The 27,808-nt window shown below is 35.9% G+C and overlaps 1 protein-coding gene across 1 annotated transcript in view; it reads left to right on the top strand.

The window, feature by feature from the left end:
- LOC105224473 (Down syndrome cell adhesion molecule-like protein Dscam2) overlaps positions 1-27,808 on the top strand; it is a 640,260-nt gene that overhangs the window by 578,918 nt on the left and 33,534 nt on the right. Inside the window, 4 exon segments of the mRNA XM_049446778.1 lie at positions 4,559-4,718; positions 4,940-5,050; positions 5,856-6,014; positions 17,410-17,994. Coding sequence (XP_049302735.1) covers positions 4,559-4,718; positions 4,940-5,050; positions 5,856-6,014; positions 17,410-17,994 — 1,015 coding nt within the window.

Here is a 27,808-nt window from a genome sequence, read left to right as displayed (position 1 = left end):
CACCTGAAACTTAAATCTTAAATGATTACCATAACGAGAGGAGATGAAATCCTGATCAAGCCCCTAGGCACCGAATATTTGGACGCCCCATAGATGACCTTTTACGAGAAATATCGGTCACTATGTGAAATTTATAGTTGAAATTCAGGAATTGAGCTGAATTGTGTGAATACTTCCCATAGCTCACTATACCTAACAACACGATTTTCGAACTTCCAGGTGACTTTATGTGGGGTATATCAGCCAACATGTGAGTTACCTCACTGAAAATGGTAGCGCGTGTTTTAATAATAACAGTGGATAGTATGTAAGTTATATATAGTATATGTATATATAAAATTGCTTGAATTCCGAATCTCTGGTTGACATTTTATACCTTAAAGTATTTTCCTTGCTTTGATTCTTGCAGTTTGCAAAACTATAAAAAGTTCGGTTACACCAGAACTTAGCTCTTCCTTACTTATTAATGCTATAGATTATTGTTGTTGACAGTTTCGTTGTTGCTGGTGGCTGTTGGGCCAAGCGACGAGCGCGTATTTTGCATAAATCGCATTTTGATGTTATGCACGAGAGGATACGCAAATTAAAGTCATCGTCAGAGTTCTGCGCATTTGAAGTCTCCAATGCATCTGCCTTCAAATGTACGCCCCACAACCTTCTAGTCTGTTGGAGTATTAAGACATATGTTTGGACGTCTGGTTTTCTCTTGCCGGCTGCGATTGTTGCGCTGGTATGTTGCTTTGGTGCTTAGCGTCCATACTCTTTTGGTACTCGTTGCGGCGGCAAAAGTGGTTGACAACTTGAAAACTACAAGTGCAAAGTTCAATCAATCTTGCTACAGTTGTGGTTGCAGTTGATGGTTCCATTGTAGTTTTAGTCATATTGCACATGTGCGTTCCGATATATACTATCAACACAACGCAAAAAAATTGAAACCCTAACTCTGGCTTTGAAAAATACGCTCTATTACTTTGAGAATAAAAATGAAATCAAATATTCAAGATTTTAAATTCTTGCAAAAAATCGTAAGGAAGAATCAGCCTCGCTTAATATTGAATTTGATTGAAAATACCAACAATTTTCCAAAATGGTTACCTCTCGGTAGGCTTTTCTTATAACAAAAAGCTGTAAGAATCCGACAGTTAAAGGTCAGATTGTTATATAGAAATCACATAAACATATAAATAGGCAAGTAAGTATATCGAAAATAAAATCTCGTCTTCTTCTCTTCAAATTAACACGCGAACGCATACTCGTACTATAGAAGTATCAGTTGATAGTCAAAACCGAAACAGTTTCCGAAGAAAGAAATCAGATGGAGTATCATAGTGTATTGACAACGGTATATGTCTAGATCCAAAAGAGTATATGAGAATAAGAAAGTCCTGAGTCTTTAGCAAAATCACTTAGGCTGATATTATGCTAATTTAAAAAAACAAAGTGTTTAATTAATAGCTTACTACAATGTTGATAGTTTATAATTGTGATGTCCAACAAAGGTGCTCTACTTTTTCAGCGTCAATTGTGATCAAACTTACTACGAATGAAATATATCGCAAATTTATTAATCGCTCAGGTCACACTTCCAATTCTTTTATATTTTCCAAGAAGCAGTTTCTAACTTTGCACCTTGCTCTCTGGTGACTTAAGAAACTAACTAAATTGCTTTTATAAACCTCTGACGTCACAGTCACAAAATGACTGTAAACTGGTGTAATGAATTAAATTATTATACTAAAAACGTTATGAAATATTTCGAAAGCCAAATTGAGAGATTTAGTAAATTTCGAGGTTCCCTACTTTTTTAACGATAAAAACCAAAAACTTAAAATTTAATGGAGAACATCCCTTGATATTTATTTTTTGATGACCATCTCTTTGAAATATTGGCCGCGTCTACGTCTCAGATGCCTCATCCGTTGAGTCGAATTTTCGATAACTCGTTCGAGCATTTCAACTGATAACTGGCGAATGACACGGGTGATGTTTTGCTTCAAAGCCTGAATACTTTTTATATTCTAAGAGAAATAAATCTAATGGTGTGACATCACATAATCTTGGTGGCCAATCGGCGGCTTCAAAACGTGAAACTATATGCTCACCGTAGTGGCATCTCAATAAATACTTTGATTGTTGCGATTTGCGGGAATGGCACCAACTTGTTGAAACCGAATGTCGTCAAGATTGAGAGTTTCAATTTTAGGCATCACATAATTGGTTATCGTGGCGCGATAATGGTCACCATTGACGAAATGTTCTCATTGACATAATTTTTGCAAAATATGGCTCACAAACCACACCAAACAGATGTTTTTTCTAGATGATATTTCAGATCTTGAAAGTCTTCAGGTTGCTATTCGTTTCGAATGCTTCAATTTTGTTTATTTGTATACCCATTGAGTCAGAAATGGGCCTCAGTGCTATACAAAATTTGGCTCGTAAACGTCGGTAAATTTTGGAACTGTTTAGGAGTCCATAGAGAAAAGCGATGCCACTTGGGAAGGTCGAGTTTCTTCATTTCTTGCACAAGCTGAATTTTGTACGCTTTCAATTTAAGATGTCGACATGTCAAACACATAAAGTTCCATAACTAAAGACTAAATCAAGATATAAAACTGTAATTTGGTAGAGAGAATCGCAGTAGCTTGGGACATCTGTGGGCAATATTTTTTGAAAAAGTGGAAGTGACCCCGCCCTCTAACAAGTTTAATGTACATATCTTCTAAACCACTTAAGCTACAACAACCAAATTTTCTGAGTGCGAATCTTATAAGAACTTCTACGAACAGAGTAAGAATGGATGAAATCGGAGGATAACTCCGCTCAGTCTCTATATACTGTTAAAAACTACTAAAAGCGCGATAAATCGATAACTAAATAGCCAGAAACATTAAATTTTATCACCGAGATGATATAAGAAAGTCTTACGAGAGCTAGTGTAAATTGGACGATAGGCTTGACACCGCCCATTTTTTGATGAAATCCCATTTCTCGTGATCTGTCCAACCGATTTCGACAAAATTTAGCACGTGACACTCATTTTGCTTTCTTATGTAGTATGTAAGTTATCCCAATGAAAATAAGAGAGGGTATTTCTCTTAATATTGTATCTTTGTTTCTGAAATAGATAAATTTGAGCGAAAACTTGGCCTAGCCCCAATATAACTATTATCAAGACTTTCGAACACCCAGTTGACTTTACTCTATATGATTGGTTTACACCTTACAATATTTCCCTGGTTTTGATTCTTGCAAGTTGCAAGAATATAAAATGTTCGGTTGCACCCAAACTTAGCCCTTCCTTACTTGTTTTACATATACATTTTCTTCACTGCGCGCTAGACGTGATCTATTCTGTCGAATTTCATCCATTAATGATTGCTTGGTGTCAAGATGGGTGATGTTGTTGCACTGTGCTATGTGTTATATCCACTGGTAAGTTCGAAAAAATGGGTTTTTGTGTTAATTTTTTCTGGAGAGGCTTTTTATTGAATATATACCTAAAATATATGATTATTTTCTAGGACATCCTATTTTATTAATAAAATATTAGATTCCGTCGTTCCTGTAGAAGATTTCTTGAAAGTCCTCCACAAAAAGGTGTTTGGCGGTGAGGAAGATATCCGAGATTATTTTTAGAATAGATAAATAAAGGCAATGATCGAAGAAATAGTCAAAGGGCGGCTTCCCATCAAACAAAATCTTTTTTTGCACCAAAATTTACACTTTAAAGTGACTTGAAAATCGAAATTTTTATCAGAAACTTATTCCTTCTATCATTATCTGAAAAAAGTATCTAAGAAGATCCTGTGAAAATTTCAAGTCAATCGGTCAAGCCGTTTCGGAGAAATATTCCTCACCGACTTTCAAAACATCGTTTCGAGAAAAACGCATTTAGCGCAGCTGTTGCTCCGAGTTACGGTCCCGCCTACCTTCCAACGCTCGGAGACATCTTTACAAATACGCTCATTACTCCGAAACTATTTACCGGATTACTGTGAAATTTACAGACAATATTTTTTAATATATATACATCCAAAAAAAAAAAGAAATTCGATTTTTTCAAAATTACAAGTGGATATAACCCTTTATGTTGACCATAAGTTGAGTATAGCGCGCGAGGCTCATTCTTTATAAAACGTGAATTTTCTTAATAAAGTTGATCGATTTGTAATCGTTGTTTCGTCTTTCCATGATGAAATGCCAAAAAATACTGAACAAAAATGACAAACAGCTTGACCCGATGCACGCATGATCTGTCAAAACAAGGTTATTGAAAAAAGTACCTCTACTCGAATTAACCGGTATATAGCTGTAACTTTCTAGCGATTTAGACCTTTAACCTTCAAAATTAAAATAATTTCTTTCAATCAAATCATTTTCTATATTATCTTATAGAATATTGTAAACATTAATTTAGGCTACTTTGTGTATCGTTCTGGTTGCGTTAGTTACCTCGCAATATTAATTTAATATTTACCTTTGAGTCAACATTTGTTTTTTATACTCGATAACAAGTTTCAAAATCTTTAACACCATACTTGGCATTTCCCTACAGAACGACCGTCTCATGATTGGACAATATGTCACAATGTTTGGTGATGTTATAAGCCATGTCAACATATCTGCAGTAAAGTCAGAAGATGGCGGCGAATACGAGTGCAAAGCAATATCGCGGGCAGGTGAAGCATCGCATTCGGCACGCTTAAACATCTACGGTGAGTGGAGCTAATATAAATACAAATATTCATACATAGAAATATTAATAAAACACATATGACACCCCCAGACCGATTGACAGGATGTTCTAATATACTTGAAAATTTTGTGGAAATGAACATCGCGCTTTTCACTGAAATTCATATTTTTTATTTGTTTGTTTAGCTTTTTTGCACACCTACAAGGTTAATCAAATATATATTCTTTTCCTCTCTTACAGGTATGCCATATGTGCGCATGATGCCGAAACTATCTGCAGTGGCGGGAAAGACTTTTTTTCTCAAATGCCCTGTGGCAGGATATCCAATCGACAGCATCATCATAGAGAAAGGTAAGCGTGCATGTACGAGTTCATATTTATTAATTTGCAAGCGCACATACAAATATGCACATAACGTTCATATGAACTTTGCTGCCATCTCAGCGTTTGTACAGTCGGTCGGTTTCAAAGCAAAGAATAACTTGCGAACGAAATTCTCCTTCTGCGAGCATTTTCGCTCAACGAGTTTATTGCATATTGTATAGGGTACGAATGTGGCATGCAGCATGTGGTAAGTGATGCTTTTGGGGCTTTGCATGTTTAGTTGGAACGCATCTGCTCACATTGGGGTGATCCTTAAATGCAATTTAAACAAATATTCACTCGAGCATACAACGCAAATCAGCAGCAGTAGTATTTCAACTTGTTAATAAACTCGAACTTAACCAGAGCTTGGTTGTTCCATTGCCGCGGATCTTTGCTTTCATAGTGCTGTCCACTGGTTCTTAAAAGTTAGGCTAGGCTAGGCTGGCTGAACCCTCAAGATGGTGAGAGACCGACTGCTAAGTAAAGTCCTTTGTAAATCCATATATGTATATCCTTTAATAATTAAAACTAATATCTCAGACCGTCGGGAATTGTTAAAAATATTCGAACTAGAGCATTTTAAGGTGTTTTATTCGCCCAGAGACGAATTGATTAGTAATATTTTATAAAACTAGGGTAACTGTTATGATTTATGCCACTAAACAATTATAGGAATTTCTTTTATAAAACAAACTACCCTAATGCTTCTTTAAATTCAAAAAATTCACGTAATTGTTTTGTTTTCATTACGCCACTCACTCACACATGTACGTGCACATTTCCATTGCAGATGGCGTCAGATTGCCAACGAATATATGACAGCGTGTTCAGAACGGCACCCTACTCATCGAGAATGTGCAACGCACCGCCGATCAGGGAACCTACACTTGCATCGCCCGCAACAAGCACAACTACACGGCGCAACGGACGGTGGAGGTGAAAGTTTTGGGTGAGTTAAAGTTGAAGTTGAGGTTGCAGTTGATGCGGCGAAATTTTCGTTGATAACATTGGTAGTGGTGTTTCGATTTGCTGCCCACGTTGGGTGGCTGCAAATTTGGAAATTTCACCAGACTAATTTTAATTTGTCTGGAGTAGTTAATGAAAAACCGCAAAATGATGAAATGTTTGCGCCTAGCTCCATACGAGTTTTGGTAAATATTGAAACAATATGAAAAAGCTACGAAAAAAATACAATAAAACCAGTAAGCGGTGAGTTCATTATAAATCGCCGAATTTTATTGTTGTTGGTTTTACGTATTCGGAAAAGTTATTCGAAATAACTTATGTTTAGCATAACTAAATTTGAGCATATATGCGGAGAGTGGTGGCCAGAGGTTTAGTAACTTAGAAGGCGTTTAAGTTGAACTTTTAATTGGATTTAGCTACAAATAATTTTCATTAATTTATTTGTGACTTTTTTTTTATCGGTAAAATGTTTCTTTAAAGATTTGAATTTTAACTTTATTATATCTTTTGTTTATTTATACAAAAAGGATTTCTAAGAAATTCAAGAATTTCCTGAATGTGATTGAGTTTGGAACGAAATTCTTAAAAGCCAATCGTATATCTACAAGGTTTGTCCGGAAAGTAATAAGACTGAATTTTTTCTGCCGCGACTGTACTGCGTAGCGTGCGCGCACCGACTGGATTCGGTGGAGGCCAATCCTAACTAACGAACGAGAGGCTGGTCAGTTGTCTCCGAGGATCTGGAGAGTCAGAACAAACACTTTCGCGCGACGTGTTTCTGTGAGTGGAGCAAGCCGAAGATGCAGCGTTCGTTAGAGCAGAGGTACGCCATTAAATTCTGTGTGAAACTCGGTAAATCTGCGGCAGAGACGTTTGATATGATCAGGCAGGCTTACCCAGATGTCGCTTTAGCAAGAAGTGGTGTGTTTCGTGGCACCAGCCCTTTTTGGAGGGCCGGGAAGCGATCGCTGATGAAGACCTTGCTGGGAGACCTGTGACTTCGACAAATACCGACAATGTGACTCCTGTGCAGAAAGTTTTGAACTCAGACCATCGACTAAGTAGTCGTTTATTTACCGAAATGTTAAATTTATCAAACGCTGCCAGAAATTGCAATAGGGTGCAGTGTGTCAAAAAAATTTGAAGAAGAATAAAATTAATAAATGAGGAATTTTTGAATAATGCAATCACAGGTGACAAGTCATGGATTTTTGAGTGTGATCTCTGAAAAGGACAATGAAAGTCAAGCATTTTGAGACAATAGAAGGTAACCAAGCAGTATGCACCTCGACTTTGAATGCTATTCCGGAGAATGCCTTCCGTGACGTCTTCAATGCTTTGAAATCGCGCTGGTTGGTTTTAAAGAATTGTTGCGATTGGTTTTATATTTTTTTTATACCCTGAACAGGGTATATTAAGTTTGTCACAATGTTTGTAACACCCAGAAGGAAGCGTAAGAGAACCTATAAAGTAAAGGGTGATTTTTTAAGAGCTTGATAACTTTTTTTTAAAAAAAAACGCATAAAATTTGCAAAATCTCATCGGTTCTTTATTTGAAACGTTAGATTGGTTCATGACATTTACTTTTCATTTAAATGTTGACCGCGGCTGCGTCTTAGGTGGTCCATTCGGAAAGTCCAATTTTGGGCAACTTTTTCGAGCATTTCGGCCGGAATAGCCCGAATTTCTTCGGAAATGTTGTCTTCCAAAGCTGGAATAGTTGCTGGCTTATTTCTGTAGACTTTAGACTTGACGTAGCCCCACAAAAAATAGTCTAAAGGCGTTAAATCGCATGATCTTGGTGGCCAACTTACGGGTCCATTTCTTGAGATGAATTGTTGTCCGAAGTTTTCCCTCAAAATGGCCATAGAATCGCGAGCTGTGTGGCATGTAGCGCCATCTTGTTGAAACCACATGTCAACCAAGTTCAGTTCTTCCATTTTTGGCAACAAAAAGTTTGTTAGCATCGAACGATAGCGATCGCCATTCACCGTAACGTTGCGTCCAACAGCATCTTTGAAAAAATACGGTCCAATGATTCCACCAGCGTACAAACCACACCAAACAGTGCATTTTTCGGGATGCATGGGCAGTTCTTGCTCTTCACCCCAAATGCGGCAATTTTGCTTATTTACGTAGCCATTCAACCAGAAATGAGCCTCATCGCTGAACAAAATACGCGCGCGAAACACATTTCGAACCGAACACTGATTTTGGTAATAAAATTCAATGATTTGCAAGCGTTGCTCGTTAGTAAGTTTATTCATGATGAAATGTCAAAGCATACTGAGCATCTTTCTCTTTGACACCATGTCTGAAATCCCACGTGATCTGTCAAATACTAATGCATGAAAATCCTAACCTCAAAAAAATCACCCGTTATATATATAAGTGATCAGTATGTTGAGCTGAGTCGATTTAGCCATGTCGGTCTGTCTGTCTGACTGTATATATACGAACTAGTTTCTCAGTTTTTAAGATATTGTTGCGTCAAGCGACAATATATATATATTTAAACCTAAAATAAGAACATTGAATTATAAAAATTAAATTGTGAAATTATATTACGTAAATTACTTACCTTAATAATTAATCTATTACTTACCTCAATGCTTATCTTAACATAAGCTAGTACGATGTTTAACGAAAGATAAATACTTACCCCTTTTGTAACATATACTTATATTACCACTAGATTAAGCCGTTAGTTTAAGGTTTAGGCTAAGCGATTGCAAAAAATGAAATATAATGCTCTCTTTGAATTGAACCGTGAGACCGTACGCACGTGATTTAATTTGTCGGGATTTTAACTCTTTCGAGACAGGCAATTGGTGTGTTTTTTAATTTCTAATCGCGCATCCCAATTTGAAGTATTTCTCGTGTCTTAAAAAACGCTTAAGACTTTTCAGATATCATTTGAAATTTTGCAAACATCATTTTCTCTTCAAGAAGCTGCTCATTTGTCGGAACTGCTGATATCGGACCAATATAGCATATAGCTGGCATTCAATGTGAACGATCGGAACCAAGTTCTTGTATGGGAAACTTTCACATTTGACGAGATATATTCACGAAATTTGGTATAGATTATTTTTCAAGCCAACAATGTAATCTCCGAAGAAATTGTTCAGATCGGATTACTATAGCATATAGCTGCCATACAAACTGAACGATCAGAACCAAGTTCTTGTATGGAAAACTTTCACATTTGACGAGATATATTCACGAAATTTGGTATAGATTATTTTTTAAGCCAACAATGTAATCTCCGAAGAAATTGTTCAGATCGGATTGCTATAGCATATAGCTTTCATACAAACTGAACACATAGTTACTAACAGAAATGCACCTGTGAAGGGTATTTAGCTTCGGTGCAACCGAAGTTAACGTTTTTTCTTATTTTTAAATCGTCTCAGTCCTATTACTTTCCGGTCAAACCCTGTAAGCTACGTAAAACTGCTTATTCTTAAGCGTCATTTATATAACTTTGGCCACCCTCTCTCCACTAAAGCCACACAAAACGGTTTTAAAAGCTTTTAGAAACAGCCTCTCTATTACATGAAGTGATATAGAAAAGTTAACAAATAATATGAAAATATTTTAAAAGGTATTGATTACTTTTGAACACCACATTTTAGCGCCAATGTATCATATGCACATTTTAATAACAATTAATTTGAAGAATTTTCAGCAAACGATACACAATAAAAGCCGATAGTAATTGCACATGCCAAAAATATGAAAATAAAAATAATAAAAAAAAATTTAAAAAGTTTTAAAACAAATAATAATATAAAAATGAATTTGCACGCTACTCACAATAACAAAATATTTTAATTTGCACTGAGTAATTCGCAACTCGTAAAAAATATTTTCGCATTTAAACTTCACGCTATTTCAATTACCTATAAAAATGCATTTTTTCCACGCCTGCTAAAAAAATAAAATGCACTAACACATACATGCATACACACAAACAGTTGCACAAAAACACATGCACATGCTGGCATTTCCGCTTTCGCCCACTAAAATGAAAAGAATACACGAAAATATGACGCAGTTTAGCGGTGTTGAAATGAAAGAACAACACAGCTGAAGCACTACACACACATACACTCATACAGCACTCACACACTAAAACTATTTTAATTGTTCACCTGCGTTTTTCCATACTTTGCTCTGCTACTCTACTTCTTCTTCTTTACCTTTTTCCACTTTATTCATAATTTTCACTGCTGCTGTTTTTATGCTATACCTGTATTTTTTACCGTTATCTCTTTGTCCTACCTCTGTGTGTTTGCATTTGGTGCGCATTTTGTTGTTGTTGTTGCTTAAATTTTCCCTTTATTGGCCTGCATACGAAATCTTTTTGCATTCACTGTACACACACAAAGATACGCACACACACATACAGACAGCACAATATTTTCGAATAACATTGCGCTCGCTTTGACATATCGCTCTGGAGAGGCATTGATGAAATGTAAAAATGCAATGATAAATGTTAATTAAGACTTTTTACGCACACTCACACACATTCACGCAACTATGATATTCAGAAATAAAATAACAACAAACAAAAACGTTCTGAGCAAATAAATTAAGTTCAAAAGCTCACATCAAAATGAAGCTATAAAAACACCGCAATTTTACCGCACATCAAAACGCAATAAAATTCCTATCGTCAGCCGGTAACGATTGCTTAAATGCTTACACGAGCTTCTTATACATACGCACATACACATTTGCACTTGGATGAACAAATACATACCTTCGATATTGCAGCTTTGCATTCGTATCCAATTCCTGACGAAGTTATTATTTCTTACGTCAGCTGCACCTATAGCGTTATGTTTTGATTCCCAAAAGCATAAAAAGGCAAAAAATCTACTCCTTCACATCATCGCCTTTTCAATCTATGTTTCTTTGTTTTAGGTTTTTCGATCGCTAAAACTCACACGTAACTTTTTTTTACGAGTTTTGCTGAATAAGTTTCTTCCCTAAATTCCTATACCCTGAACAGGGTATATTAAGTTTGTCACGACTTCCCAGAAGGAAGCGTCGGAGACCCTACAAATTATATACATATATAAATGATCTGAATGTTAAGCTGAGTCGATTTAGCCATGTCCGTCTGTCTGTCTGTCCGTCCGTCTGTCTGTCTGTATATATACGAACTAGTCCCTCAGTTTTTAAGATATCGTTTTGAAATTTTGCAAACGTCATTTTCTCTTCAAGAAGCTGCTCATTTGTCGGAACTGCCGATATCGGACCACTATAACGTATAGCTGCCATACAAACTGAACAATCGGAATCAAGTTCTTGTATGGAAAACTTTCACATTATCGATTAACTATAGCATAAAGCTGCCATACATACCGAACGATCGGAATCAAGGGCTTTTATGGAAAACTTTCGCATTTGACGTGGTATCTCCACGAAATTTGACATGGATTACTGCTTTAGGTAATAACATAATTTCCGCAAAAATTGTTCAGATTAGATTACTATAGGCATATACATAGCTTCAATACAAACTGAACACGTATTACGCATATAGTTACTAAAAGAAATACTTCTGTGAAGGGTATATTAGCTTCGGTGCAGCCGAAGTTAACGTTTTTTCTTGTTTTAGCTTAAGATTACTAAGAGAATATTTTCACTTCGCCAGTAACAAAAATTAAATCACTTTTAGGTCCGGTGATACTTAAATATTAAGTCATGATAGAAAAGGTTTCACGGCTAATCCCTGACTTAAGATCGCAGATGAAATTCCGAATGCAGTTTTTGTGAAGAAAACTTTTATAGTTGTAACTCAAGCATCACAAAAGCCCTTGACCTCAGCACATCCTTTATGGGAAATAAGCAGCTCATGTTTGAAGATAAGAGGTCGACGTTGTACTTGTCATAGGTTTGCAAAAGTGGAACACGAATGTTAATTGTAGTGGGATCTTTCCTAGTTTTGGACATCATACTATCACTATGTTTTGGGCTACAATCAGAAATTAAGTACCATGGATACCGTTAGTACACTAAACTAACTGATGAGCGATGATGATAAGGATAACTTACAAAAAAACTTTTATGTTGTATTACAACAATACCGATCCGAGTTTTGGAACCCAATAAAATCTGATGTATTATACCATAGAATATTGAGAAAAACTTAAATGGTGTCTTCATGTTTTTTACAAACTCATACTACCAAAAACAAAAATTTCACCGTAAAATGGTCCGACCGAAAATTATTTGCAAGTTCATCCAAGCGATTACGTTAAGCAATTCTTTCACTTACATACATACTTTTTCTTCTTTACTGGCGTAGACACCGCTTACCCGATTATAGCCGAGTTAACAACCGCGCGCCAGTCGTTTCTTCTTTTCGCAACGTGGCGCCAATTGGATATTCCAACCGAAGACATGTCCTTCTCCACCTGGTCCTTCCAACGGAGTGGAGGTCTTCCTCTTCCTCAGCTTCCCACGGCGGTTTCTGCATCGAATACTTTCAGAGCTGGATTATTTCCGTCCAAACGTTCGACATGACCTAGCCAGCGTAGCCGCTGTCTTTTAATTCTCTGAACTATGTCTATGTCATCGTATATTTCATACAGCTCACCGTTTCATCGAATGCGATATTCGCCGTGGCCAACGCGCACTCATCAGTTATTGTCATCGTCCAAGCATCTGCACCATATAGCAGGACGGCAAGTTCGTTGAGAGACACATACATACTTACACTACATTAATAACAGAAATGTTAATAAAATACTCAAAATCGCAAGTAATAACATTTTCCAAAACCCGACCTCCACCTCAACCACCTTTTCCTTTCCTCCTTCCTCAGTGCACTTGGCACTAGATCAACACGCCTGCTTGCTTGCAATGAAAATTTATGCGAATGATCAGCATGCAGCACACGCACCACGAATTTTGCACAACATTAAGCACCTTATAACTCACCAACAAGCACCGCAGACGTTCACCATACATACCCAGCGCACTTTAAGCTCTCACTTCTACTGCATCCACTTTTTATCTAAATATTTATTGTTTGAATTTCAGCAAAGCATATGCGCCCGCTCTCTTAAATAACTATTAAAATCACGTCCGTTGCAATGCACCGATTTATTACGCACATATTTTTTGGTTTTTTTTTCAACCCATTTCACTACTAAACTCCAGCGCTCTCTTTTTGGTTATCCTTTCTTTGAAATTCTAGTATTATTTTTTTACTTTTTCTGTTCTTCCTCTTCTTCTTCCTTTTTTTGGTCTCCACCATTTATGTTGTGTGCACATCACGATTTGCATTTTGCACCATTTTGCATTTCTGAATTTCTGCACTTCTGCATCTGAACCTGCATTTGCATCTGCATCAGCATTGCGCATTCGCGACGCGACGTCATGGTGCGGCGCTCAAATGGCGCTCACCGCACAGTTGTGTGTTTTGTCAACATCCAACGCCTGAACGTCCGATCCGCGCGCCGACAGCCGTCGACAGTCAGCAGTCAGCCATTAATTCCTCAACCATAAGTACCTATAGATATATACATACATATACGTACATATGTATATAAATTTGTTTTTGTTGTGTCTGCTCGCTGCTCTCGGTTGACTGCGAGCGCTGGACGTTTGGGTGTACGAGCAAGACAGAATCCTCATTATGGGGCATTGTGTTGTGTGGCATGCGGTCGTCCTTGGCTAAACAATGTTTATGGGTAATGGTTAAGTGGTTTGCGGTCAAATGATTTATACCGGAGTTTACATCGTACATATGTATGCATATTAATATCGGTTATACAAAGGTGTACTCGCCCGAATAATGGTTTCTGCCAGCGGTGAAAGTTCCATACAAATACTATATCTAAGTACAGGGTTCATTGAGATATTAAAGAGCCGTGAGGAAGGTGAATGCCATACTGATACGATTTCCTCGTATATGTACAAGTAAAATATAATTGAGAATATTACTAAAGTGATGTCTCTAAAAAGCAATCATATTTCGATTTATATTAATTGCACCCAAAGTCTTCTATTTGAAAGAGAGATTAAAACATGTGGTCTACACAAATTTCTAATTAAATTAGATTGGATTTGTCCTTGAAAATATATTAGATTTGTTGCATCCAAAGTGTTGTAATTGAAAATGGCATATTTTTTAACCTACTTAACGAATTTTGTCGAGGTAAATTTTAATTAGCAACAATTCCATGGATTTTGTTAGTAATTCTTGTATTCGACGTATCAAGAATGTCTGTCACCATGTGTACCATGGAACCCATGTGCCAAAAGCATATTTTACTAGTAAATGAGATCGTTACACCTTTGACATGGCTCAGATAAAACCAAAACTCTAGAGAAAACTATATTTTTCTTCGTAAAATCTCAGTAGTTATGTAATTCTTGTTCACAAACAGCATTTTGTGACCAAATGACTATATTGGCTGAACAGACCCTTGCATAAATTTGTTAAGGTTTTCTCCAAAACGTAAGTGAAATCTAGTAAACAACTTAGTTTGTCTATTTTACACCTATTATGGTTCACTTTTATAATCCTCAACCTTTGCAAAAATAATATACATTACATCTTAGAACCTAATCCTCCGACGGGAAGTTCAAAAATACAAATTTTGCTTCTACCATGATCTGTGTTATGGTACATTCCCAATAGGAGAAAGATTATACATTATTTCTAGCTACGAAATAGTACTTCATTTCGAGCATATTTCCATAGGCTTAACAAAATACACTTTGAAAATTCAGATATTGCACCCCTGTTCCTGTTTGGAGCCTAATTACCTCGAAATCAAAAAGTTTCTAGCTATAATTCTATTAGCTCATAATTATCATAGAGAGCTTAATTGTCAGATCTGTCGAATAGATAATGACAGCGAACTATCCAAGCTCCAAATAATTAATGTGACTAATTTCCAAACTAACTCACAATGAAGAGATACATATATGTTGGCTTTTTTTGACCACACTTAAAATCGAATCAGTATGTAATTGCTAGAAATGACGGAGTTTTAACATAGGGAATATAATACAACTTCTTTTGATAATAATCAATCCTTCAGCTTTTTACAGATTTCAGTAAGGGTCCAATGAATTTAAATAACGCCGATTTATAAATTCGGTCTACCATCCCTCGACTTGTTATTTCTTGAACTTAGACCCTTTGAAAGAAATAGAATATTTAAATTATTTTATTAAATAATTGAGAGTAGAAACCTCTGCGACTTCAGTATTGAAGGTTCTTGTTAAGTTATCCAAATATTGCTCAAATAGTATTTGAGGAATGTCGAAACCGTTTATCATCGAATTAACGACCGGCTCTGATTACGTAGACCCAACATTATCGGAAATTGCATCATACAAAAGTTTTTAAATATATTTTAGTACAATACAATTTTCTAAGCTTCAAAATCGATTTAAAGTTTCGCCACCCTGTATATATACTTATCTTTACAAGTACTCCCTTAATTATGGAATGTTTAGCCGCATAGCCGCACATTCTTAATTATTACGAAACATGCTGTAAACCCTTTGATTTAGGTCAAACTAATGTAACAATACGCCGGCACACATCAATATGTACATAGCTTTCTATACTTACGCGCATACCGTACATATTTGCATGAATAAGTATGAACAAATAGCTTCAGATCTATCAAGAATAGATATTCATTGAATGACAGTGGCATAACAGAGCTAAGTACATACATACAGCTATGTTTACTTTTAGTTAGAGGCAAACTTTGCGTTCTTGAATTTGAAAAACACACAAAATGGAACTCAACCACATTTCAAACAAAACTATTGTTAATTAATGCAAACCACGAAACCGCAACTCATATCAAAATGGCCAAATTAGAAAAAATACAGCACAGACACACATATATACAAAAAAATACATATGTATGTATGTGCATGAGGGAAGACCGCATTGGGCTCACACACGTTCACTGCGAAGGAAAATTGAAAGTGCCACGCCCCCTAACCATCTAAATGTGTGGGCATTTGGCGCAACTGCTAGGCAATACATACACAGTTGGAAAACACAAACAATAGGAACAAGTAGAATTGAGCTTTCCATAAGCCTATTGATTTAGCGATCTGCCGCAGACTATATAACTGTATATACGAATACATCAATGACTATGGGAAACTTCAACTGGTTAGGCGTTAAACTAAGCGAAGGCATAAAGCATTGTCGGTTGCTTCATCGTTATGTAGAGAAGCAGATACGATACTTTTAGAACAGCGATGCGATAGAAAACATTATCCAAATAGTTTTCATAAAAATTAAAATACGTTTCAGTTTAATTTAAATAGCAGACACGATCCTTTCCTGAAAGTAACAAAGATTCTAGTCTAAATATATACATAAAAACCGAAAGTATGCTAAATATTATAAGAAAATTTGATTTCAAAATAGAACACAGGTGGACATGTGCAGAAACTACATAAATTTCTCAGAGTAGGAAACGGGACACATTTTAAATGGAGTATTATCTTCCTTGGATAGAGCTCTATCGAAATACTCTCTATATCTCTCTCTAAGAGCTTTATGAGCTTATATTAGTAAAGCTATTTGATATAGTTATCGCACTAAAGTAATATTTTGTTCTTTTAAGAAGCTTTCTCTTTTTAAGGTAGGACTAGAAACCTTTGGATATTCCTGCTGGTCGCCATGAATGTGGTTCGCTGTAAAATATACTTCTTCGATATGGTTAATGGAGTTTTAAATTAAATGAAAATCAAGTATTCTTAAAGTCTATTGAACCTTTTTTTCACCGGTGCCGGCATGGATTCCCCGGGGTTTAAGGAACTTATTACTCGAAACCTTCTTTTTATGAATCGACCTTTAGCAAACTATATTTTCGCTTTAGCCCATAATTTCGCGTACTGAGATTCATAAGCCGACGCCCATTTGATGTTCTCAGTGAAAAAAAATCCTTGCTTTCCTTAACTAAATGTACCAAGCCATTTTTTTTTTAAATCTACCAGCAGAGTCTTGAGTGTTCATGGCTTTATTCTCCCACTCAACCTCAACCAAACACACGATAATATTATTTGTCGAAGACAATTTAGAAACTTTCTTCCAGCTTAATTAGTTCCCAAATCCATGGTGTTCCCAAGTAAATAAAATAAGAAAAGTACAATTTGAATTTCCCAAAGTGCATTGATGTTAACTGAAAGCTTCTTCTTCTTTTACTGCCGCTTTAAGTGACATTTTAAACAGTTCAAATATACCGAATATTTCTTTACAATCTACAATAAATAGACATTTTATTTAACTTGCTTAAACGTAACACTAAGTAAACCAAGCTAACGCGTTCAATTTCATGCGTTCCACTAAACACTTACGATACCAAAAGTTCCACCCAAGATTACACCATTCTCATTCGCACGCGATCTGAATGTCGGCGACCGCACGAGCATACAATGTGTCATTGGCACCGGTGACCTACCGCTCACATTCACCTGGCTTAAGGACGGACAGCCGCTGCAGCAAATGGCCACATCCATCACAACCTCAGCAGCGGCCGCCTCTGGCCATAATCGCCTACTTATGGGCGGCGTTGGTGTTGGTGTCGGTGTGAATTATCTATTGCGCGATGGTGGTGGTGCTGGTGGTGGTGGCAGCGTTGGCGGCGGCGGCGGTGTTAGCGGTGGGCATCATAGCGGTACCGGTGGCGTTGCTGCATCAGGTCCATCAGGTCATACAAATCACGACGATTCAGCCGCCACAGCGGCTGCGGCAGCATCAATGTCAACGAATGCGGATGGTAGTAGCGGTGGTGTAGATGGTGGCGCTGGCCAAGTGACAATTCGCCAAAATGATGATTTCACCAGCGCCCTCAGCATCACAAGTGTGACGCGAGCACAGAGCGGCACCTATACGTGTCGCGTACAAAACGATGCCGCTACTGTATCGCACTCTGCACAGCTAAGAGTCAATGGTATTATTATTATGCGTGTTGTTGTTGTCAGCATTATAAATATTATTATATTTGTCGTTGTAGTTGTTGCATGTTACTTGGTTGAAATATTTGCATTTATTTTTCATTTTTATTTCGCTTGTTTCTAATAAGTTGGCGCTTGCTGTCACGGTTGCCTAACGCTCGCATGAACAGCTTGCATTTCAACCAAAAATGTTCATGTCGCCTTGCATGGTTGCATTTGCATGTGTGTTTCAGCATGTTTACTTTACAATTTTATTACAAATAAATTTTTTATGTTGTTGTTGATTTTTTTTTACGATTTTTTGGCAAGCTCCGCTGCCAAATGCATGTTATTGCACACAAAAGCACATGAACGCACACATATAAACCCCTAGTTATATAAGTATATACATATAGATATTTGTTTATGTAACTTTTTATCAGCACAATCATACAACATATCTCACTTATTGTTGTTGCTTGTTAATGGATTTATTGGCGCACATCTAATTGATGCGAATATATGTTAAGTGTCAATATAAAATGGTTATTTTTCTCCACACATACACACAAAGGCGCACAAGAATTTTATTTGCCAACAGTTGTTGCACACATTATTTTTGGTAAATTCGTTAGGTTCTGTTGTTTTTGTTCTTAATTTCAGTTGTAGCATATATAACTATATAATCGATTTTTTGGCACAAATACTCATACATTCAGAGCGAACGTTACAAACGAAAATAAATGGGCAGGCATAAGCGCAGAGCTCGTAAAGGTATATACGTGTATATTTATATTTGGTACTACGGCGGCCATACGTACATCGACATATAGCAATTAGCCAATATGCAGATTTCAATTTTCTCTCATATTAACACATTAACTGCCATTTGTTTGGTATAGGAGTAATATACTACCTCCGAACAATTTCTCTATATTCCGAAAATAATTTACGCAAGATAAGTCAAGGATTATTCATCCTAATGAGTCTATCACGAGGCCGATACAGAAACTAACCTGTATTTCCTTCAATAACAATAATTCTTTTCTTTTATAAATTTTATGAATAAGAACGATCATAAGACTAAAAATTTCCCATCTCGCAGAGATATGTTGTAGTCGAGGGGTGTAGGGGTTCAAACACCACCATTTACTAAAATTACAAAAATAGCAGTATGTGCTTAAAAATGGTTTATTTCATATTCGTGATTAGGTCACCTCAAATATCCCATAGAGCTCTTAGAATATCAGTCTCAAATTTTTCCTTCAGATTTATTGAGTATTGTAATCAGCTAGAAACCAATAACCCGAGTTCGAGAATTTCTTGAACTATAAATTTATAATATTTACAGATGGCAAACTTTTGAAAAAAAAATTGGTTGATAAATATTCTCAAGTCTCTTCAGCTTGACAGACAATTTGTAATATTTTATATAACTTGCTTTTCGTGACCAAATTTTACATGGGACAATGTGAGACAGATATTAAAATCAATCCTCTTTTTAGTAGCCCAGTTCTCGCAAAACAAAATTTTGCTCAAAGTAGATTAATTCTCACAAGTTGATGATATTTTATAGCCGTTGTGGCCGATTTTCATGTAACTATTCTCGCTTTGCTCGACAATTTATATTTTAACAAGAGAGCCAAGGATAGATCAAAACAAACGAATATGTCTTCGATTTCCAATATCTCTTCTCTTTACCTTTGAGTGCTGATCCTCTGTCATATAAAAGCACCAAGAAAGTTCCGTCAGGCATATGGTCCTATATGTTCCTATTACTACATTTAACCTTCTTTCCCAGTTGAAAATTACGCTAATATAATTGGTGTTTGGCCTCCTCCTGCAGCCAGTATTCGTCCCGCTGCTTTTTCTGCGCAGTTTTCAGCGAAGAAGCCTATAGGTGGCAAATTTATTATCAGATCAAGAGCCGCCGTTAAAGTTGTTCGTAAAACTCCCGTTATGCACAGCGCATCGAGCCTCTGAACCCTTTCCATTGGCTTCCGGTAGGTATCTATCGACCATACTACTGCAGCGTAGAGCAGAATTGATCTTACAAAACCTGTGTAGCACCAGTGCCTGAGAGAGGGAGAGAGCTCCCACGTTGTGTCGAGTATCTGCCTACACTCATGTAAAGAGTGGCTTTCTGCAACGTTGTGCTTCCACGGCAGTTTGCTGTCCTAGACTACACCAAGGTACTTCATCCGGTCCTTTAGAGAGAGAGTTGTGTTCCATTTATTGAAAGGAACCTCCATAAAGAAATTTTGTACTTTCTTGTGAATACAAGCAGATCACAGTTCTGGACTGTATTGAGAGTGGTGGTCATAATACTGCTAATGGCTGTAGACTCCTAATCGTTATTAAGATGGCAATGTCGTCCGCATATGCCACTATCTCAGGTGCTTTGCCTTCCAAGTTCCTTAGCAGTTTATTCACCAGTAATGTCCATAGAAGCTTGGATATCACTCCATCTTGGGGAGTACCTCTAAAAACTTTCTTGGTCATTCCAGCGTCGTTTTATTCTGCTTTTATCCGTCTAGAGTTCAAATAACTTCTGATCCAGCGTTGTACAGCGGGATCAATACCTACTGACTGAATAATATTCAGAGTATATTCCGTAGAGACGTTGTTGAATGCTCCAGAAATGTCCAGGAATGCTCCATGAGCGTATTCCTTATATTCAAGAGCACTTTCGATATTAAATACCAGTGTAAGGAGTGCAGTCTCTACTGATACGTGCTGCGGCTTGGATAAGCTTCAAGGAGGCCCTGCGTTCCTAATGTGCGCGTGATTTTCTCTAGCGTTTTCAGCTGGAAGAAAGTTAAGCTTATAGGCCTAATTTCTTTTGAGTAGGTTGGATTGTTTCTATCTACCTTCGGTATGAAAACTACCTTAGCCTAGAGTGTGGCACAAAGCTGAACTTCATGCCTGCCCTAAAAATCGATTTTAGCTATGGCACGAATTGACCTTAAGGTATATTAAAAATTTAATGCAGACTTACGGCTTTTCTGTAAACTTTTCAAGCTACTTCGCTATATCCTCCATGATTATCTTCCATACTTATCCAAAATATTTAAATATACATATGTTGAAAAAAAATGTAAGAAAGAATCTACAATTTTTTAGTTTTAGGGTTTTGAAAGCCATAGCTTTTCTCCCAAGTATCTTCATTTTAAACAATATATTTCTTTAATCACATTCCGTGACCTACCCACCTTGGGGGTCAATGTAATAAGCATAGAAACCACAAAATATCTCTTGCTATATTTTTCCACAATATGAGCCACAAATATATTTCAATTCAAGTATGTGTGTAGTAATGCTACTATCAACATATCAGTAAAATTAATTAGACGTTTAATATCGTCGGTGAATGCCCGTCGGCTTATTAGCACATACATATATGTTAGTAAAATATTCACAATTGAAGGCAGATTTCTAAACATACAAGTATATACATATGATACTATGCGCTTATGCTGCAACACATGCTACTGGCTGGAAAATTAGCGCGTTGAGCCCCGTAAAATTTGAAAATTGAAATGTGCTAAATAATTAAAAGTAAATTTAAATATTCGCCAGTTCGCTATGAATGTATGTGAGTAATTAGCTGCAGTTTGATGGTACAATGTGTGAGTAAGATGGGTTGGAGTGCGCCTCAATTTACTACTATTAAAGGAAGAAAAGTTAATTTATAAGTACTTAGTAACACATTAATAGCTAAAAATACTATTTTTTTTATAAAAATGAAATATGATATTTTCTTCTGTGAAAATGTACGTACATACGTAAATACATAACATTTTATTTAGATTTTTTTATATATGAAAAATATTCGAAATATTTTTTATGGGGAAAAGAGTATACAACAATTTTATTTATATGCAATACAAGTAAAAATTTGTAATTTGAACAAAATTTCAGGCAACCACGAGCATATACTATATTTTTACGATACATATTTTCATTTGTCACCCCTCGCTATAATCTCTCTACACATTTCAGCTATCTATTTAATTTCAAAAATTACCTATATTTATAAAGAGAATTCAATTTAAATCTACACATTTAGTTCCTCCACGCATTTCGCCGTTCAACTTCGAAGAGGAAATCACCGAGGGTATGCGCACGCAGCTAATGTGTTCCAGTAGTCAGGGTGATCAGCCTTTCAACATCACTTGGCTAAAGGATGGCACACCGATTTTGGGTAATACCGCACAACAACAAATACCCGTTGCTAATTTACCCAGCGATTTATCGGGTGGTCGCTTACAAAATGGCGGTGGATCGCTTGGTGGTGGCGCCGGTGGGAAGAGCTATAGTCCAATGGATAGCTCGCTCACCATTAACGAGTACACACCGTTTTCCAGCATTATTTCCATACACAATGTGACGTCACGTCATAACGGCAATTACACGTGTCGTGTCAGCAATCGCGCGGGATCCGTTGAGTATACGGCGGTATTGTCCGTTTCGGGTAAATTTGTGAATGTGTTCAAAATACTGTTAATCGCACCAAATGCAAGAGCGCAACACCAATTGTATGCAAATCACGAAAATTTACAAAAAAAAAAGAAAATTAAATCAAATCAAGCACTTGCTTCAAGCTAGTCATGCACTTTACAACAATAATATATCGTATCTGGCACTGCAAGTACTTACTAACTACTACATACATGCATATCTACATATATGTTGCAGCACTGAATATAATAAGTAGTTTGGCACAAAAATATTTGAAGAAAATTTTATTGAACATGATTTGTGTTTGTGCTGTACTTTTATACGATGAAGTGAAGGATAAAATTGAATGTAGAAATTGGAAAAAAGTTCTATAAATTCGGCAAAAAATTTTAGTTTTATATAAATTAAGAATTTTAATATTTTTAAATCATATTTATATTTTAAAAAGGTTTTGTAACTTGTATTAACCTCTTGAACATCTATTAACCTCTAAAATTTTCTGTTTTTGAAAAATAATTTTCGGCCGACTTAAGTTTAAGTCGATTTCTCAGCATCATGATCAATGATATTCCCAGAGAACCCTTAAACTGCTTGATCTGCTCTTTGAATATTACATTATAGTAGTATACTGTAAAGTAGTATACTCTATTTGCCAGAATACCAAAATGAGACTCCTGACTAACAGAATCACTAAATTACTATAGTCACTATTAGAGACATGAGACAATCGTCTCACGCAGAATACCGATATAAGTCTCAGTAAGTTATACTATCATGGATCTGGTCTATTTTCCACAAAGGCATTGATTGCTTATCATGTTGATGAAAGCAAATTTGCCTGCCTAAGCTACACGTATGTAAGTGAAAGTTTATAATATTTCGTAAAGGACTGGATGCCACTAGGCTTCCATCAACTTCATCAAGTTGTGTGATGCTGATTTGGATATTCTTTTTTATAGAAATAAATAACACTGTCATAGTCAAAAAACCGTCGAATTTGGTCTTGTCTTTTTTTTTTTTTTTTTGAAAAAAGCTATAACAGTGTAATTAAACCGCTGTTTCATGTGAACTGTTTTGGATTAGTTTTCGTATTGGAACGAAAAAAGATATTTTTCTTGAATTCATGGCTCATAATAACAAAGAATTGTTATAAAAGCGCCAGCCACTCAGATTTAACTCGAAGGGATAGCATCGCAGCCAGGTAACGCTTAGAGAAGTCATGTGTTTTCAATAATGTTGGAACACATCGAATTCTTCAGAAGTACTGTATACATTCTTAGGCTTGCATTTCATAGAATTTTGCCTCTTAAATGGATTTGATTGCTTGTCAAAGTCTTTCCAATAATAAATCCGGCATAACCACAAACGACTCATCTCACAAAAAAGACTGAGAGTTTGATCTGCATCCATCTAAGTTAATACTAGTACTTGAAGAAATTGGTTGCTCTTGTCTCTATTTACTCGGTATTGCACAGGTTACGTACTACGTCGAGAGATTCTATCAAATACTAAAGCAAAAATATTATTTTACAAAACAAATCTGAACTGCGTTTTAAGCAATTTGTAGCATCAAAAATCCTACAAAGTGAGTTAGGCGCTATGGATTCCTGAGATTACGGACGGGACTGAAGTAGAAGATTGAGAAATCGCTATGCTTTCTCTTATTTCATTTGTTTGAAAAATGGGTAAAAGTAAGCTGTACGTCGTTTATGTGACTTTGAAAAAAGTTGCCAACGAAATGAATATTACATTTAATTCATTTTTCTTTTTTTAATGGCAACCATGTCGATTTTTATAATCTGAATAGAGCGAATTAATTTTACCACAAAGTTTATTACAAAGTTTACCACTGATAGCGAACCACTGTAAGATACATATATCGGTCAAAACTAAGCCCTTGTATAGAAAACTTTTTTATATCGCAAATTGTCTTCACAAAATTTAGCTCGGCTTATTGTTTAACACTATTCTATAGTCTCCGAACATATGTAATGTTAAAATCGCTAAGAAGAAATTTCGGAGACCCATCAAGCGAGGAGGAATTGAATCGCTTTAGCCATGTCCGTTAGTCTGCTCATCTGTCTGTCTGCACATACACGAATAAGTCCGTCAGATTTATGATAAAGATCTCTTGAACACGTCTTTTTTCAAGAAGCTGTTCATTTGTCGGATTTGTCTGTATCAGAATATGCTATAGTGTAGTAGCTAACATACAAATTTTTCACAAAATTTGGCGTGATTTATTTGTAAAGGCTACGAAATCTAAAAAGGTTCCACATCGTATCACTATAGCATGTAAATGAAATGCACACTGAATGATTAAAATTCAATTTTTATATGGCAACTAGAGGACCCGTCCACGCTTCACTGTGGCTGATCTATATGATTTCTATTAGTTGGATTATAACTATTGGTGGATAGCTCTTTTCCATGAGTTATAACATTTTTGTGAAGCAACTTTTGTTAGTTTACAAAAAAATGGATCTTAAAGCATTTCGTGTGTTAATAAAGCATTTGGCTTTTTGGGGAAAATACTGTTGAATTTGGGCTCAGGGAAATCCATCGTTGAAAAGATATTTGCTAACCTGGACGATGCCCTAAAGAGGCGAAAGCTCTGTGCAAAGTAGGTGCCTCGCAAGTTCATAATCTAACAAAAACAGCGCATAACTGATTCTGAGAAGTGTTTGAGTGCTCTTTAATCGGAATAAAACCGAATTTTTGCGTCGGTGTGTGACTATATGTAGATACATAGCTCCATTGATATGATGGACTCCTACTGGAGTCCAATTGACAGTCATTCTAGTGGACTGCACATGAGGAACCGGTTCTCAGGCGTAGAAAGACGAAAAAGTGCGCTGGAAAGGTTACATCAGTCTTTTGGAATGCACGTGGTATACTCGTAATACATATTCAACGACTGATTACTGAGCCAGTGATAATCTATTTCACTGCGTATTTGGTTGCAGTTCTTTTTTACTATTCTTAAGCACTGAAAATGGGAGGCCATGCTTAAATAACAGCTGATTTTTGTTTTGAATTTGCTTTGAATTTTCAGCGACATCTTTCGTAGCGTAGGGCAAGTGTCCGTTCGTTTGCACTCAATATCAGCTTATATTTTTCCTTCAGTTCCCATAGGTGCTCCGACTCGCTAGTGATGAAATTTGGGGTTCTTTTGTTGTTTTCATCAATTTTTGATATAATTTTGCTCCCAAATTTATGTATTGTCTGTTATAATTTAAATATTTCAAACATATTTTTATGAATGACATTTGTAAAACATATGTTGCCCATAACGTTGCCATATATCATAATAAAATTTTATAGAAATTAAGCATTGACTGTGTAACGCAAACGACTACTCAGTTGGCAACAATACTTAGCTAAGATTTTATTTAGGCACAACTTATGTATGGACTGTGAAACCGGGCATTAGCCATACAAAATTCTACATATACCTGAATGCAACTAAATGAAATTTTTTTTTACAGGAAATACATGCAGAAATCAGCTCTGCGATTTCCTAAATTCCTCTGAAATCTCCCAAATTCGAGGAAGATTTACTGGAAAAGAGTGGCAGCATTGCTTATTTGTCTGACCATACATATGTATGTACATAACTTTATTTATTTCACGGATTGTATGTGATTTTTTCTTAAATTTAGAATATTGGAAGTCATAGATTCGTATAACTTTACCACAAATAATATAAACTTCAAACAACGCATTTTCACTTAATGTTTTTACCAAGTGGCAGCTTTTGTTATGACAGCCTAAATCCATGAAAATTTCGAAAGAAATGTAGCGCCATCTACTGTAACATACCGCACTTAGCGCCACCAACTGGTGGATAGCTCTTTGCTAATAATAAACAAATAATTTGCAATAAATAAATAATGCGACTATAAGGAGAGTTATAAACTATCCTATCTTTCAAGTTGGACCAAACTGCACACAGTGTTAAAAATTTCATTAAAATCGGTTCAGTAGTTTAGGAGTCCATCGAAAACAAACAATGTGACACGTGATTTTTATATATTAAGATGATGAAGATATTTGTTTGGTGAAACCGAATTTAATGTTTTTTCTTGTTTTAGTTTCGAAAACAAATTTTCCCGAACTCCAAAAAGGTGGCAACCATATTCCAAAATTATTATATTTATTTATTTTATTATTTTATTTATTATTATTATATTTGTTAGACGCTAATATTTCATCATTGGCTTAAATCTTTTCAACAGAATATTTTATTTAATTATATTTAAAAATATATATGTATATTTATAAATGTCTAAAATTTAGTTTTAAAGAAGTTCACAAAACCTCTTCCTTTTTATGTGAGATTAAATTTTACGAAACTTCTCTTTATAACGTCATTTCAACCAACTTTGCACAGTGATACATTATTCGAAGACAATTCAATATTTTCCGAGAATACTCGTACTAAATTTCATTTTTTAATTTATTGCAAATCGTATCAAAGTACAACACAACACAAATATAGCACTGTATGGGCACAACGAACGCACGCGTAGAAGGGGTAAACGGGTGGGGGTGGTTATGTGGAACAATGTACATAAATACATATTTACCGACAATGTGTTGGGCACATAAAATGTATTCAGTAGCAACCACAAAAGCTAACCATAAAATCAACAATTGACAAGCACAAAGTACGCAAGTAAGTAAATACAAAGAAAAAACCCAAAAGAAAGAAAATCAAATGGCGCGCAACTGTAACGGTAAATTTATGGAGCTTCGCAGCACATGAAACGCATGGCAACGACGGCACTCGGAATGCAACGCACCAAGCCTCTTTTTCAAGCAATAAATATGGCACCAAAAAAAAAAAACATAAAACGAAATTCCAAAATGTGTAAAGAGCATAAAATGGTATTACCAAAGCAAAACTGCGCTATAAAATTCACAAAGCAATCAAGCAAGTAAAATAAATCGATGACTGAGATAACAAAAGTATTTACAATGCCACAATTCAATGGCTGTAGTGGCACTTTTACGCACCAAATAACAAAAAAACAACCAAATTAAAAAAAAAAAAAAATTACAAAAAAGTTGCATTTTGCATCACTACTAACACCAGCAAGCGCACCCATATCAGATCAGTTACGAGCACCCAGGTCTGGTCCAACGACCAGACTCACAAAGCCTGACACAATCATTATTTCTAACACCCGCACACACACATGTATATTGTAATGTTAATTTCAATTTTAATTTATTTTCCATTTTCACATAAATTTGCATACCTTTAACGGCGATTTTCCAAATATTTTCGCGCATTTATCCAATTATTAGCTTTGTGTACTTACTTTATTTATTTACTTTATCACAAAGCTTTTATCAACATAGGTA

The sequence above is a fragment of the Bactrocera dorsalis genome, chromosome 1, assembly GCF_023373825.1.
Source record: "Bactrocera dorsalis isolate Fly_Bdor chromosome 1, ASM2337382v1, whole genome shotgun sequence".
Classification (NCBI taxonomy): domain Eukaryota; kingdom Metazoa; phylum Arthropoda; class Insecta; order Diptera; family Tephritidae; genus Bactrocera; species Bactrocera dorsalis.
The sequence above is the reverse complement of the archived record's forward strand: the minus strand, read 5'-3'. Positions and strand labels throughout refer to the sequence as shown.